Genomic DNA, 14463 nt, shown 5'->3' on the forward strand with positions numbered 1-14463 from the left:
TGGTTTAGGAGATGCATGCCTGTGGGGAAAGTGGAGGAGAAGAGAAAGGCAAGGGCGTGCTCCCGGAAGGGGGAGTGTGCCAGCACCTGTATTTTCAGTCCCACTTTTCAGGCAGGAGAACAGTATCTCACAGAGCATGAGTAAATAGCACAAGGCTACTGCTATGTCAGGATTTGAACCCAGGTCCGATCAACTCCACCATTCTTCAAGTATACTCTACTGCCTCCTGTTTGTGCATCGACTCACAAACAGTAAGTGAGAGGAATACAAATGAGTTGTGTTTAGCTACCCTTTTAACAAATTACCTTTATTGAAGAGAGCAGAAATTCTTGAAAGGGAAGATTAATTGAAGCAAAAGAAACAAGAAAAAGAAAGGAAAGAACGCCGCCAGAAGGGCATTTTCCCAGATGCGCATGCTCTCCCAAGCTCACCCCTCACCGGTTTCTGCGCCTGAGATAAATGGCCTGGCCTGGCGACTTTGCGGCGTCAGCAATATTTGGAAAGCTATGGAGATGAGCTGATAGATGGTGTGGACAAGGCCATTAATCCACCCTCAAGTGGCCCATGACTCTGTCTGTTTTACATACCTGGACTCCTCCTTTCTTCTCTGAAGGAGTCTGCCACCTGCCACTGTGGCAGGATTTGAAGGTGGGGCTCTGGGAAAATGGCCCAAGGGGGTTGGAGGTAGCCACACTGATGAGCTCAGTGGGAGGTAGAACTCCAGGGACAGGGATGAAGGTTGTGTTGGTCAGAGCCTGCACTGTGGGAAAGGAGTCACCAGCCCTTGCCCAGAACAGGGAGAAAACCACCTGCAGACTCATACCCTAACCAGGAGAGCTCGGCCCATTCCTCGGGTCACGGTATGTAATAGGCCCATGTTTCTCCAGAACATTAATGAAGGACCAACCATGTATCCTGTTATCCCTCCTGTTGGCAGATGAGGACACAGAGAGTCATCTCTCTGTGCAGCAAGTCTTTGAGCACCTGTTACGGGGGACAGCTCATCCTGATGCCTGGCCTCGTGGGAGGGTTAGGAAGGGGGTGGAACAGCATTGAAAACCCCAGGCTTTGGGGCACAGGGACCTACAGTTGAATCTCATCCCTTCTCTCCCAAGGGACTGTCTCTTCCCCTTTCTCCCTCCCCTGCTCTTTCTGGTGAGGACGAAGCGCCCTCCCACCAAGCTGGCACTCAGTGTGGTGCATAAAAATGAGGAGTAGACAGGCTGGACATGGGTTTGGTCTAGACCCTCACAGCTGGATAGACCCAAGCAACTTAGCTTGAGAGTCAGCATATCAATCAAGGGACAAAAATGCATCTTGAACTAGCCTAAGCTAAAAAAGAAAATATATTGGGACTCACCATATATGTGGAAGGGGCTAGATTTTTGAATGGACAATTTCTAATTCTCTGCTCTGCTTGTGTCTGCCTTCGCTTGGCTCTTCTCCTACACAGAATGGCTTCAGTGCCAGGGCTTGCGGCTGTTTGTAGCTCTGGGCTTACAGAATGCCAGTGCCATATTCCAAGGGAAACATATTCCCCTCCACCCTAGCTTTAATTCATAAGAATCCAAAGAAAGGCCATGTGCCCTTCCCCAGAGCAATCGATCCCTGGCTGGTGGGAAGGACAATGATGACTGGCCCTGCCAAGGTCAGTGTCTTCCCATGGTCAGGTGGGTAAGGTCTGTTAATAGAAAAATAGGAAGAGGGGTGCTTTGAAGGCACAAATGGTATATTACAGTCCACCCCTTCTCCACAGTGAACATGCCTGTGACATATACTCTCACTCCTGTTAATTTGATTATTAAAAAAAAACAACTCTCCTAATGCAATCCACTTTCCCACTTAGAGCCAAACACAGCTACCCTCACTGTAAGGCAAGACCACCCAAAATCATAGTACATCCAGCTCCATGCCCAGTGATAGCATCCCTCCCTATCAGGTGTTAGTGCAGCTGTTTAAGGTCCTGAAGCCTGTGGGCCCAAAGGAAGTAAAATCCTGCCCAAATGTAAAATGGTTGGAAGGTAGACCTGAGCTTACCTTTCAAGTAAAACATAGAAAATTACATAGCTTCTAATTCTGCTTGGAAAAGAGTAACACAAAACAACCTGAGTGGTTACCCATCAGAACATTATACCATATGCCCAAACTAAGATCACTTAATTTTTTAAAGATTTTATTGGTTTTACAGAAAGGGGGGGGGGAGCAAGAAGTATCAACTCACAGTTGCTTCACTGTAGTTGTTCATTGCTTGCTTGTTGCTTGTCATATGTGCCTTGACCAGGCAAGTCCAAGGATTTCAAACCAGTGACCTCAACGTTCCAAGTTGACCCTCTCTCCATGGCACCACCACAGGTCAGGCAAGATCAGTTCTCAGGGAGACAGATGTTAATAGTCACTAGGATCAGTTTCCTCATCTGTAAAATGGATTAATGAGGGTTTTGGTATTGAATTTTTTAAAATTAGGCATGGCCTATATAGTTAAGTCGATGTGAGAATTCTCTCTCTCTCTCTCTCTCTCTCTCTCTCTCTCTCTCTCACACACACACACACACACACACACACACACAACTGTTGGTCTATGACAAAGACTTCATGTTGCCAAAGTAGTCTTTCCCCCTTCCTCGCTCTCTCTCCCCACTTTCTCACTCCTATCCCTTCCTCCCAACCTCCTTCCCATCATTCTCCTTTGTCTCCCTTCCTCCTGCTCCCTCTCTTTTCTCCTCCTGCCATCCTACAACACATCCTTGGATACTCTGTCCTTTAGTGCAAGTTTTTCAACTGCTGGTTTGCAAACCAGTCCACCAGAAATTTTGTGCTGGTCAGCAAAAGAGTAACCACCCTGATGTTGTATGAAGATTACAGACCCGGTGACCTTAGTTGAATTCACTTTTGCTCAGGGTTATTTCTGCCTTAGTGGTCCCCGAAATAATTTTCCTATTCTCACCACTCCCGTATGTGAGAAGGTTGAAAACCACTGCCCTAGTGGATTGTTGATCCGAGGTTGTGAGAACTCACCAACACATCCCACAGACATCTTCCCAGGTCAGGTGTGAACACTAACCATGCCCCAGGTCACAGGGCAGGATTCCAATCTGTGACAGGAGGGACTTACATTGTTGAACAAGCACAATGACAAGATGTGGGTTTCTCTAGAGCTGTCACTGTCTGAGATGCCTGCTCCAGGAAGGACAATGTTTCTTTTTGAAGATGGACTTGTTCTTAGTCGACCAGATCACCTCTGTCTTTCACAAGAAATTCAAGTTGATGGAGGTCAAGGTGTGTCTCCAGCAGGGCTGACAAATCCCACACTTAGTAGGGCGGCATCGAGGAGAACGATGTCACGAGCCTGCCCCTTCTGCTAGACCCTGCTCTGCACCATGAGTAAAGGGGGACAAGACACCTGCGGTTTAAACAGACAGCAGCCTAGCCAGGAAAAGCAACCACGCTGCGCGTGGTATTGGCCTCGATCATTTCCTGCGAGGACCGTGCAATTCCAAGGGCTGACTGGATCCTCGGTCCAACCTCCAGTTACTTCCAAGTGGAAGAGAGGGAAGAGCACTGGTTTGGGGTCCCATGGACCTGGATTTAAGCTTTTTTTCTGCCACCAATTAGCTGCAGGTTTCAGGCAGAGCCTCTGTTCAATTGTTTAAGGGAAGTGTGAGAAAGCCAGCGCTCCCACCTTCACATGGGTCATTGCAAAGAACTCCAGAGTCAAGAGGAAACAAGCAGTAGTTCAGGACATAGGCCAGGACCCTGGCCGGGTGACTCAGTTGGTTGGAGCATCATCCCGATACGCCAAGGTTGCAGGTTTGGTTCCCAGTCGGGTACATACAGGAATGAACCAATGAATGCATAAACAAGTGGGACAACAAATCCATGTTTCTATTTCTCTTTCTTTCTTTCTCTCTCTAAAGTCAATTTTAAAAAAAATAAAAAGAAGAACGTAGGCCAGAGTGTGTGGGCTCAATCCTGACTCCACACGTGCAAGCTGTGTTTCCTTGGGCAACCTCCCTGGGCCTGTTTCTTCTTCTGTACAGAATGCGGATATTAGTACTTATCTCATAGGATCATTGTAAACATTCAATGTGTAAAGCACTTCACAAACTGTGTCCAAATCAATGATGATAATTGTGAGAACACGTGGGAAAGGACGTCATACATGGTAAATGCCATTTATGAATCTTCGTGCATGAGAATCACTCTTCACCGTGGAACACAGGGACACATTTACTGCTTTAAGAGAATGGAATATATGGTTTAAAATGGGATGGTTGTTTTATGTCATTTAAAATTTTCCTTCGGATGGAAGCATTCACCTTGGCCCGCAATCAGGGCAAGCTGCAAAGTAGGCGTCCAGCATGGTGAATGGCCAGCTCCTTGTTCCGCTCACCTCGCCTTTGTGCCTGTTTTCTGCATGACACTATGGTAGAAACAGTTACACAGCCATCCCATTCTGACCCCACTGGGTTGGTAGTGGCATCCCCACTGTGAAGAAAATTAGGCCTCGGAGAGGTTAACTGTCCTAAACTCCCAGGGCCAGTGCTAGGATGGAACAGAATGCAGAGGAAGGACCGACCTTGAGCCAGCGCTCCTTCTAAGGACGAATGTCTTAAGGCATCTTGTAGAAATGACAGCATGCTGTCAAAAGTCAGAGTCTTCAGAGCTGTCCTAATGTGGGTCTCATCTGCTCGGGGCTTCCGGAATGACCTTGGCTTGAATTCCTGCATGCCCACTTGTCACCAGTAGAGCCTACGGGTTTGACCTTAACCCTGGCCATGGAAGGGTCCCCTCCTCTGCTCTGTGGGCCTCCAGGGCCCACAGCCTTATCCACTGGACTCCACGACCCTGCGGGACCAGGTCCTACCAATCAGTGCACATGGCTTTCAGTGTCTCTTGTCTGCTTTTCCTCTCAGAGGAAGGAATTGGTACCCAAGAGGCAACAAGGCCACATGGCCAGAGGCACGCTGGTTACTCCTGTAACCTTTTCAGCTTTGTCCCTAGCCCAATCTGACTTTTCTCCTCTCCCCAAAGCCAAGTACATCGGCTGCTACCTGGATGACACCCAGAGTCGGGCCCTGCGAGGCGTGTCCTTTTTCGACTACAAAAAGATGACTGTCTTCCGTTGCCAGGACAACTGTGCAGAACGGTAGGGCCCCGATGCCCCAGGCTCCATTCGTTTCAGACCCCTTCTTTCTCAGGTTCCTGCCCATGGTGTTCTTTCCTTTTCCATGGGAGGGTGTGATGGAGGAGGGTGAGCACGTGGCCACAAGGAAAGTGTGGTGCAAGGGTGTGCATGCATAAGTGTGTGTGCGTGTGTGCGTGCGTGCACGTACACAGGCATGCAAATGAGCAGAATCACTCAGGAGTTGATCTGTGAGGGTTCTGATCGTGCAGTTGTGTGAGACTGTGCCTAGGAGTGAATCAGCAGTGTGCAGGGTCAGCTGGCTATGCTTGTGAGCTTAATGCCAACACACAGTTCTCTTCAAATCACAGTGGCTGTGTGTGCGGGAGTCTTTGTGAATATGTGGGCAAGGGTCCAGAATTGTGCTTGTGTGTAGGAAAAGCACGAGTGGGTGTTCCTGTGCACACAGGTGTGAATCTGAGCAGGAAGCTTACGAGACGTCCTGGGAAATGTGAGATGGGCGCCTGGGTATTGGGGGGACTTAACGGCTTCCCAGCAGAGAAGGCCCGTCTCCTCCCGGGGAGAGACACTTGCCTATCCAGACTGTGGTTTTTAATCCAAGAATAAAACGATGTGTTGGATTAGAACCTACAATGGGGAAGGCATCTGACTTCCTAGAGAGGATGGGGCCCCAAAGGGCTGGTGAGCAGGGATGGACCCTCGGTCCAGGCCTGGGCACCAGCATTGCTGCCCTAGGGGCACCTTGGGGCTAAGCTGCCCTTCTCCTCCCCTTGTGTCCCGGGTCCCCTGGCCCGTGGTGGCTTGTGAAGAGGACTCTAACATGTTCACCTTCAGACTTCATCTGGCTGGCTCTGGGGGTCACAAGCTCTGAAGGACTTCAGCTGCATGCCCGGAGTGGAAATGGGCAAGCAGGTGATCAAGGGACTCCTCCCTCTGTCCCTGATTAGGAAACACTGTCCCTTCTATAATCAGCTTCCTGGTACCACCATTGAAGTCCTGCGCCCAGGACCCCCTCCAGCTCTGGGAAGACTCTGAGCCTTGGCGATACCAATTCATTCATTTATGTATCGAATTGTGGGGAGACCGAGGTGAATGGCCCCGAGTCCGTGCCCTCGCGGAGCTCACAGCCTAGACCAGTGGTTGGCAAACTGTGGCTCGCGAGCCACATTTGGCTCTTTGGCACCTTGAGTGTGGCTCTTCCACAAAATACCATGTGTGAGTACAAAGGCCAGCTTAGGAGTACCCTAATTAAGTTAATAACACTGTACCTACCCATATAGTTTAAGTTTAAAAAATTTGGCTCTCAAAAGAAATTTCAATCGTTGTACTATTGATATTTGGCTCTGTTGACTAATGAGTTTGCCGACCACTGGCCTAGACAAAGGGACAGGCCTGTACGCAGAAGAGGGCAGTGTCGTGAGATGAGGGTGGCAGTGGAATAAATCGCAGACTGGAACACCGGAGAGACCTCGCAGAGCAGGTGACAGCCAGGGTGAGCTTCAGAAAACAAGTCAGATCAGCTCACGTAATGAGGTTCAGTTCAGCAAATGTCTTCTGGCTGCCCCACTGTGCGCTCAGGTGCTGGAAACACAGAGATGAGTCTACCCAGCCCTGCCCTCAGGGGCTCCCTGGCTAGTAGGGGAAACGCAGGCGTGAACAGCCTTGGGCCGGGGAATAGCAACAGGTTATACCTAGTGGGTGCCTGCTCTGTGCTAGGCACTGTCCTCAGTCCTTTACAAACGTTCACTCTTTAACCCCCACAAGACCTTCTATGAGGTAGGAACAATCCGTATTCCACATAAGAGAAGACGGGGTGTGGAAACAATAAAGAGTGACGGGTGCTGGGCTGGGGGTGCTCTGTGAGGTTCAGGGGATCATAAAGGTCAAAGGAATGGGGCTCAACTGCTCTGATCCTCATACCCAGCTGCACCTTAGAATCACCTGGGGAACTTTATATTTTTATTATTAGTATTTTTAGATCTTTTTTTATTTTTCAATTACAGTCGACAAAGAATAATTATATCAGTTTCAGGTGTACACCCCAGTGGTTAGACATTATACAACTTACTAAGTGATCATTCTGATAAATCTTGTACCCATCTGACACCCATATGTGGTTATTACAATATTATTGACTATATCCCCCATGCCGTATTTTACATTCTCATGACTATTCTGTTACTACCCATCTGTACTTCTTAATCCCTTCATCTTTTTCACCCATTCCCCTGAGGCCCCTCCCATCTGGCAATCATCAATATGTTCTCTGTATCTGTGAGTCTGTTTCTGTTCTGCTTGTTTATTTTTTAGTTTCAATTGTTGATAGATATGTATTTATTGCCATTTTATTATTCATATATTTGATCTTTTTTTCTTTCCTACTTCTTCTTCTTAAAGAAGACCTTTTAATTTTTCATATAATCGTCCTGGTGTGGTGGTGATGAACTCCTTTAGCTTTTTCTTGTCTGGGAAGCTCTTTTATGTGTCCTTCAATTCCAAATGATAGCTTTGCTGGGTAGAGTAGTCTTGGTGGTAGGTCCTTGCTTTTCATCACTTTGAATATTTTGTGCTAATCTCTTCTGGCCTGCAAAGTTTCTGTTGAGAAATCAGGTGACAGTCTTATGGGAGCTCTCCTGTAGGTAACTAACTGCTTTTCTCTTGCTGCTTTTAAGATTCTCTTTTTGTCTTTAACCTTTTACATTTTGATTATGATGTGTCTTGGTGTCAGACTCTTTGGGTTCATCCTGTTTGGGACTCTCTTTGCTTCCTGGACTATGTCTATTTCCTTTACCAGATTAGGGAAGTTTCCACCATTATTTTTTAAATAGGTTTTCAATTTCTTGCTCTCTTTCTTCTTTTTTTTTTTTTTTTTGCATTTTTCTGAAGCTGGAAACGGGGAGAGACAGTCAGACAGACTCCCGCATGTGCCCGACCGGGATCCACCTGGCACGCCCACCAGGGGCGATGCTCTGCCCCTCCGGGGGGTCGCTCTGCCGCGACCAGAGCCACTCTAGCACCTGGGGCAGGGGGCCATCCCCAGCGCCCGGGCCATCTTTGCTCCCATGGAGCCTTGGCTGCGGGAGGGGAAGAGAGAGACAGAGAGGAAGGGGGGGGGGGGAATGGAGAAGCAAATGGGCGCTTCTCCTATGTGCCCTGGCCGGGAATCGAACCCGGGTCCCCCGCACACCAGGCCAACGCTCTATCGCTGAGCCAACCGGCCAGGGCCACTCTCTCTCTTCTTCTTCTGGCGCCCCCATGATACAAATAAATGTTAGTATGCTTGATTTGTCCCAGAGGCTCCTTACACTGTCTGCATTTTTATTAATTCTTTTTTCTTTTTGCTGTTCTGATTGGGTGTTTTTTGCATCCTCTTATTCCAAATTGCTGTTTTGATTCTCTACTGTTGATTTCTTATAAATTATTTTTCATTTTAGTTAGTGTATCCTTCATTTCTGACTATTTTTTAATATAGTTTTCATGTCTTTTTTATGCTGTTAAAGTCCTAAGTTCATCCACTCTTCCCCTAAGTTCATTGAGCGTCTTTATGACCAGTGTTTTGACCTCTGCATCTAGTGGATGGCTTCTCTCCTTTTTGCTTAGTCCTTTTCTTGGAGTTTTGTTCTGTTCTTTCATTTGGGATCTGTTTCTTTGTCTCCTCATTTTCGTTGCCTCCCTGTGTTTGTTTCTGTGTATTAGATGGAGCTATTATGTCTCCTGGGTTTGGTAGAGTGGTCTAATATAGTTGGTGTCCTGTAAGGTCTAGTGGCACAATGTCCCTATTCACCTAAGCTGTACCCTCTAGGTATACCCCACCCCCAGGCTCATGTGGGCCGTGTGCACGTCCTGAATTAGTTGAGCCTTGATTGCTGTTGACAGGGCGATGGGAGGGACTTACCCCCCAGGGCGGTCACCTGCAAGGACTGGCTGTGACCACCATGGAGGATCAGCTGTGCCGAGGCCTATCTCACAGAGCAGGACTTACCTCAGTGGGGCTCTGGTACCTCCACAGACCATCCCTTGAGTGTATTGCCTTTACAGGCTGTGGAGGAGGTGGTTGGGTAGTGCTTCAACATGGTCTGAAGCTGTCCACCAGGTACGCCAGCTCTCGGGCCTCCCGGGAGGTGCAGGCCAAGGTCAGTTACCCCCTGTGTTCTACTGGGGCCACCCAGCATGAGCTAAAAAGAGATCTGCAGGTGGCTGCTGCTTGGGCTGGGCTTAGAGGTGCTCAAGAAAGGCCAAGTGCCAACCAAAGCCAGCTGCCACTAGTGTCAGGCCTGGAGCCACTTAGCAAGAGGCACAGAGCATGCTGAGGCTAGATGCTGCTTGTTTAAGAGATTTCAGGAAAGTATGAACTGTGAGCCAAGACAGGCCATTTGTATGGAAAAGATACTGGAAACAGCATGGGTGGGCCCAAAATTGGGTGGGGCTGGGTCTCAGGGAATCACCTGGGTAGGGCAAACAGTGTGAGCCAGGTTGGTGGAGTCTCAGCTATGGTGCCCACCTGCTGGCTCTGTGGGGGAGGGCTCATTTAAGGAACATTGGCCTCTGCCAACTCTTCTGTCTGGGAGAAAGTGGTTCCTCCAGCTCTGGCTCTGATGCCAAACACTTCAGTTCCTTCCCATCTATCCCTAGTGCCTTTTGAGCCGCTGCCCCAGCACTGGAGCTCAGAGCAAATGAGTCCCAGTTAAATCTGTGTGGGCCTGCGACTCCGGCAGCCTTCCTTCTCACTCAGCCTCAATCCACACTGGTTTTTACAGCCAGGAGTTATGGGGACTTCTCTTCCCAGCATGGAATCCTGTGCTGGGGGGCCTGGTATGGGGCCCTCACTCCTCAGTGAGGACCACCATAGCTGAAATATCCCTCCCAATTTTTATCCACCACATGTGGGTGTGGGGCCAGCCTGTTCTGCATCTCTGCCCCTCCTATCAGTCTCTCTGTGACTTCTTCTTTATATCCTTAGTTGTAGGACTTCCATTAATTTCAGGTGGTTCTGAATAATGACTGTTCTGTAGTTTAGTTGTATTTTTGATGTGGTTGTGGGAGGATGTGAGCTACCTCGTTTACCTACGCCACCATCTTGACCGGAAGGAAGCCTCACCTGGAGAACTCTTGCTGCCCAGGTCTTACCTGGGCCAATTAAATTAGACCCTCTGGAAATGGGATCCAGGTATGGCATTTAAAAATATGTTCCCCAAGTGATTCTAGCAGGTACCCCCTTTCAAGAGCCACTGAGAGGAGGGTTTCTAGGCCAAGTGACATCATCTAGTTGTTTCTGAGTGCGGGGGAAACCACTGGGGGGTTTAGGCAGTGGAAAGGTGTGATCTACTTTAGTTTTTGAGAGGTCCTTCTGGCAAAGGTGACAGCAGTGAGGCCAGGGTCAACAGACAAGGGGTACATGGAAGTATGAGTCTGGGGTGAGCCTGTCTCTCTAGCCGGCACCCTGAAGTTCCAGGTGAAGGCGCGAGCTGGCATTTCCCAGTGGCTCCACATCATGGGACCAGTGTTCTGGAGAAAGCCTCAGAGGCCCCCGGGGGTGAGAGGACTGAGCTGGGCTCCTCCTGCACCCCTCCCTCCACCCCGCCCCCTGGAGCCAGAGCCAGCAACCCCCTTTTCATCTGTTTACAGAATGGGTGTCCACTAAGAGTCCTTTTTAGGAAAAGATTCCATGGCTGTGGGGGAAAAAAAAAGTTGAAAACCTTGCGGTGCCTGGAATATTTTTTTGCTTTAGGGGAAGGAATTTTTTACTTGGCTGGATAAGCTACTCTGGGTTTGCCATCTTCCAAAGGGATGCTCGAGTCCCTGCTTCCTCCCCTCCCTCCAGTGCCTCCCCAGGGACATGGGGCATCATTCCTGGGGGTGTTTCCTGGAATAAAGGGGTTGGACTCTGCAGATGTGTTTGGCTCATAGCTCTAGACAGGAAGTAGCAAGAGAGTGGGATGGGGTGTGGGACCACAGGATGTGAGGGTGGTTGTGCGCGCGTGTGTGTGTGTGTGTGTGTGTGTGTGTGTATGAAGCATGCCTTGTGCTGAAGGAGTACACATGTGGGTGTCAAGATGGGCATAGTGTGCCTATGTGGATAGATGCATAACACAGCAGGTGGGGATGAAGGCAGTGGTCCTGGTGCCCAGAGTTCTCCCATCCCCCAGGCTTCCACGCTGGGTGAGGCTCCCTGTCCCCAGGGTCTCCGTGGTGACGGCAGCCTCCCCCAGGGGTTACCTGTATGCTGGGCTGGAGTTCGGTGCTGAGTGCTACTGCGGCCACAAGATCCAGGCGACAAACGTGAGCGAGGCAGAGTGCGACATGGAGTGCAAGGGCGAGCGGGGCAGCCTGTGCGGCGGCGCCAACCGCCTCTCCGTCTACCGGCTGCAGCTGGCCCAGGAGTCGGCCCGCAGGTGTACGTGAGTTGGCCCCTACCCCTCTCTGTGGCTCCTTCCTTGGTCAGCCGGCCCTGGCCCTCGCCTGCCTACCTGCACACCTGCCCTGCACCTTCCATGGCTCCCCATCTCTCCCAGGCCTTTGGCTGCCCCCCCGAGGCTGCCACAGTCCTGCCCCAGCCTCGCCTCGCCTCGCCTCCCACCCCTCTCTGTGCAGAGCCCTTTGCTCCAGCTACTTGAAATGTTTCCACCTGCCCTCTTCTCTCTCATCCTGAGCTGCCTCCTGGACCGCTTGCATCCCTCATTTGCACCCACCTTCCTCTTTAGCAAACCGAGCCTGAGCTCAGCCTGTCTTTTCTGATTCTCTGAAAGCAGTGTCTAACGATGACAATGACGATAATAGTGAAAACAGCAAGAAATGCATCCTTTTCTGAGCACCATATATGGAATAGTACACCTGAATCTCACACTGATGCTTGAAATAGGCACTGTTACTTGCCTACTCCCATTTTACAGATGAGAAAACTGAGGTTTAATGTCACATAAACAGCAGAGAATTTAAACCAGCTCCAGAGCTGAGGTCTTTAATACTCCCTTAGAAAGAATGTATTCCTCGCTGCCTGTGCTTCGGTCTTATAAGAAAAGTCTTCAGTTTCCAACCTGCAGGAAGATGGCGGATAAATAAGAGAGGACAGGAGGCAGCCCTCTTCTGAGGACACTGTCCCACTGTCCCCTCCCTGGATGTTTAATAGCAATTAATAGCCGATTATCAAAATCTGCTGTGTTCCAGGCACCAGGCTAAGCCCTTAACGGGACTGATCTCATTTACCTTCCCTAGAACCTTTCCAGGCAGGATTGTTAACTGTTGTGAATTTGACAGTGATGATACTGAGGCATTAGTGAGTTTAAGTAAACCTGCCCAAGGCTACACGTCTAAAGAAAGGTGACCTTCAGATACATAAAAAGAGCTAATGGCCTTGACCCACCTGGAGGGCTGAGGATCCACCTGGTTACCCTTAGAATGAGGTTGGGAGGGAGGTGCAGGAATCCACAGCCCTACCCCTCACCCTGGGGCCAGCGCTTCCCAAACTTGAATGTGCCAGTGAACCCTACTGGGATCTTATTAAAATGTGGATTCTGATTCAACAGGTCCAGGCGGGAGTCTGCCTTTTCAAGGTGCTCCCAGGTGATGGCTAGGCTGCTGGAACAGGGACTACACTTTAATAAGTAATAAGGCCTCAGACCCCCATGGAGCTGACAAGGCCCACCCGGAATGTAGGCTGACCAACATGGGTGCCTTTGGCAGAACTTTACGTCTGTCTGCACGCCAAGAGAGGTGGTCTCTTCCACACAAATGCCATTGTTTATAAAAATTCATCCTTGCTTTGCTCAGTAATGTGTTCTGTTTTTCAAACGCTGTATTTCTGATGCCCTGTTCGAGCTTTGCTCTGCAATATGGCTGTGCGTGCTGCCAATTTGCAAAAGGGTCGGTTTCTGCAAATGGATGCCCCATCCACCCCCTCATGGGTCTGAAGGCCCGGCTGGCAGGGGACACAGGTGGCGTTTGAAATCCAAGCTGGAGAATGTTCACACAGTGTGTTCCCGGTTTGGCCGTTCATGTAATAAGGTTTTAATTTATAGCATCATCATCATCACTGAACCCTTTATGCCAATATGTATGTTATTTTGATGGTGACTTTGACCATCAGAAGAGATGGTCTAGTGTCATGGGTATTTCGGGGGAGAGCTGCTGCCACTAAAACATCCTGGTGGATGAGGGTGAGCTGGATAACAGGAACTGGGCTAGAGTGTCACTAGCCAGGTATTATCCAGAATGTCCTTCTGGTTCATGTTCAGATTGGCTGGATAATGTGGAAATTCCCTCTCTCTTTCTGTTTCTCTCTCTCTCTCTCTCTCTCTCTCTTTACTGAGATCACCTGTAATAACATGCCATAGATCATCACATATTTTTTAATCAGCTGAACAATATAAGTCTCAACACACAAAGACCACTAAACAAAGGTGTGTTTTTGCCCTTGTAGCAGTAGGAGGGCTGGGTTGTTACTGGCGAGTGGCCCCTGAGTTGGCCGGTGAATAGACAAGCCCAAGACTACTAGGCTCTTTTCAAACCGGGGCATATCTATAGGGGATGGTGGGGGCTCTCTCTCTGCAGGAGCCAAAGGAGCAACATTTGAGCTGCATCTCACTCTAAGGAGATTTCTAGGGGAAAGGGAGAGAGCCCTGTATTCTAGCCAGGAACAAAAGTCCAGGGTCAGCTAAGGTCAGGTGTTGAATGCCTTGTTGGCAGTACTTTCCTTGCTGATGTCCCGTTTTACGGTTTTGGAAACTGAGGCCCAGAGGGCAGAAGTGGCTACATTGAGCCTCTTTGGAGAAGGCTTACAGAAGGGGGCTGTTTGAAAGCCACATAGGACTTGAAAGCCACATAGGATTTTGCCTGGTGGAGAAGAGGAGGCTATCTAGACTCAAAGTGAGTCACCCGAGAGGTGGGAGAGAAATCTGGGCAAAGGAGATAGACTGCAAAGCCCAGAGGTGAAGGTCAGGCAGGATTTTTCCAAGGTCACTGTGCCTCTTAGAGACTGAGCATGGGCTGGAACCCAGGTCTCTGACTTCCAGTTTGGGAGCTCACTCACAACTGTGCTGTAGCTACCTTGACGTCTTGTATTGGATTCAGGACCCCCATCTCCTCTCTGTGGGTGGAACTCCTTGGCTCCAGCTTAACTCCCTTTTCTCCTGACACCTCATTTCTCCTCTGCCTTGTTTCCTGACTCTGAACAATACGGAATCTCCAGTGTGGCACCCCTGGCTTCCCGTTCCTGCGATCTGATTTATACACAAATAAATGAGAAAGGGAGCCTTCCAAGTCACTGGCGCATGACACTAGCTTGTATTCCATCAGTCAAAGAAATGAGCAAGCCCTCCAGGAAG

The 14463-nt window shown here is 49.4% G+C and overlaps 1 protein-coding gene across 3 annotated transcripts in view; it reads left to right on the top strand.

Annotated features, from left to right (window-relative positions):
- Positions 1–14463, top strand: part of WSCD2 (WSC domain containing 2) — a 91271-nt gene that overhangs the window by 57092 nt on the left and 19716 nt on the right. For 2 of the 3 annotated variants that reach the window (XM_066260301.1, XM_066260302.1), the window contains exons 3-4: positions 5032–5146; positions 11353–11537. The exons of the other annotated variant lie outside the window; for it this stretch is intronic. In XM_066260301.1, the coding sequence (XP_066116398.1) occupies positions 5032–5146; positions 11353–11537 (300 nt within the window). The remainder of the gene's footprint in view (positions 1–5031; positions 5147–11352; positions 11538–14463) is intronic. 3 annotated transcript variants of the gene reach the window in all.

This window comes from Saccopteryx bilineata, chromosome 2, assembly GCF_036850765.1.
Source record: "Saccopteryx bilineata isolate mSacBil1 chromosome 2, mSacBil1_pri_phased_curated, whole genome shotgun sequence".
Classification (NCBI taxonomy): Eukaryota; Metazoa; Chordata; class Mammalia; order Chiroptera; family Emballonuridae; genus Saccopteryx; species Saccopteryx bilineata.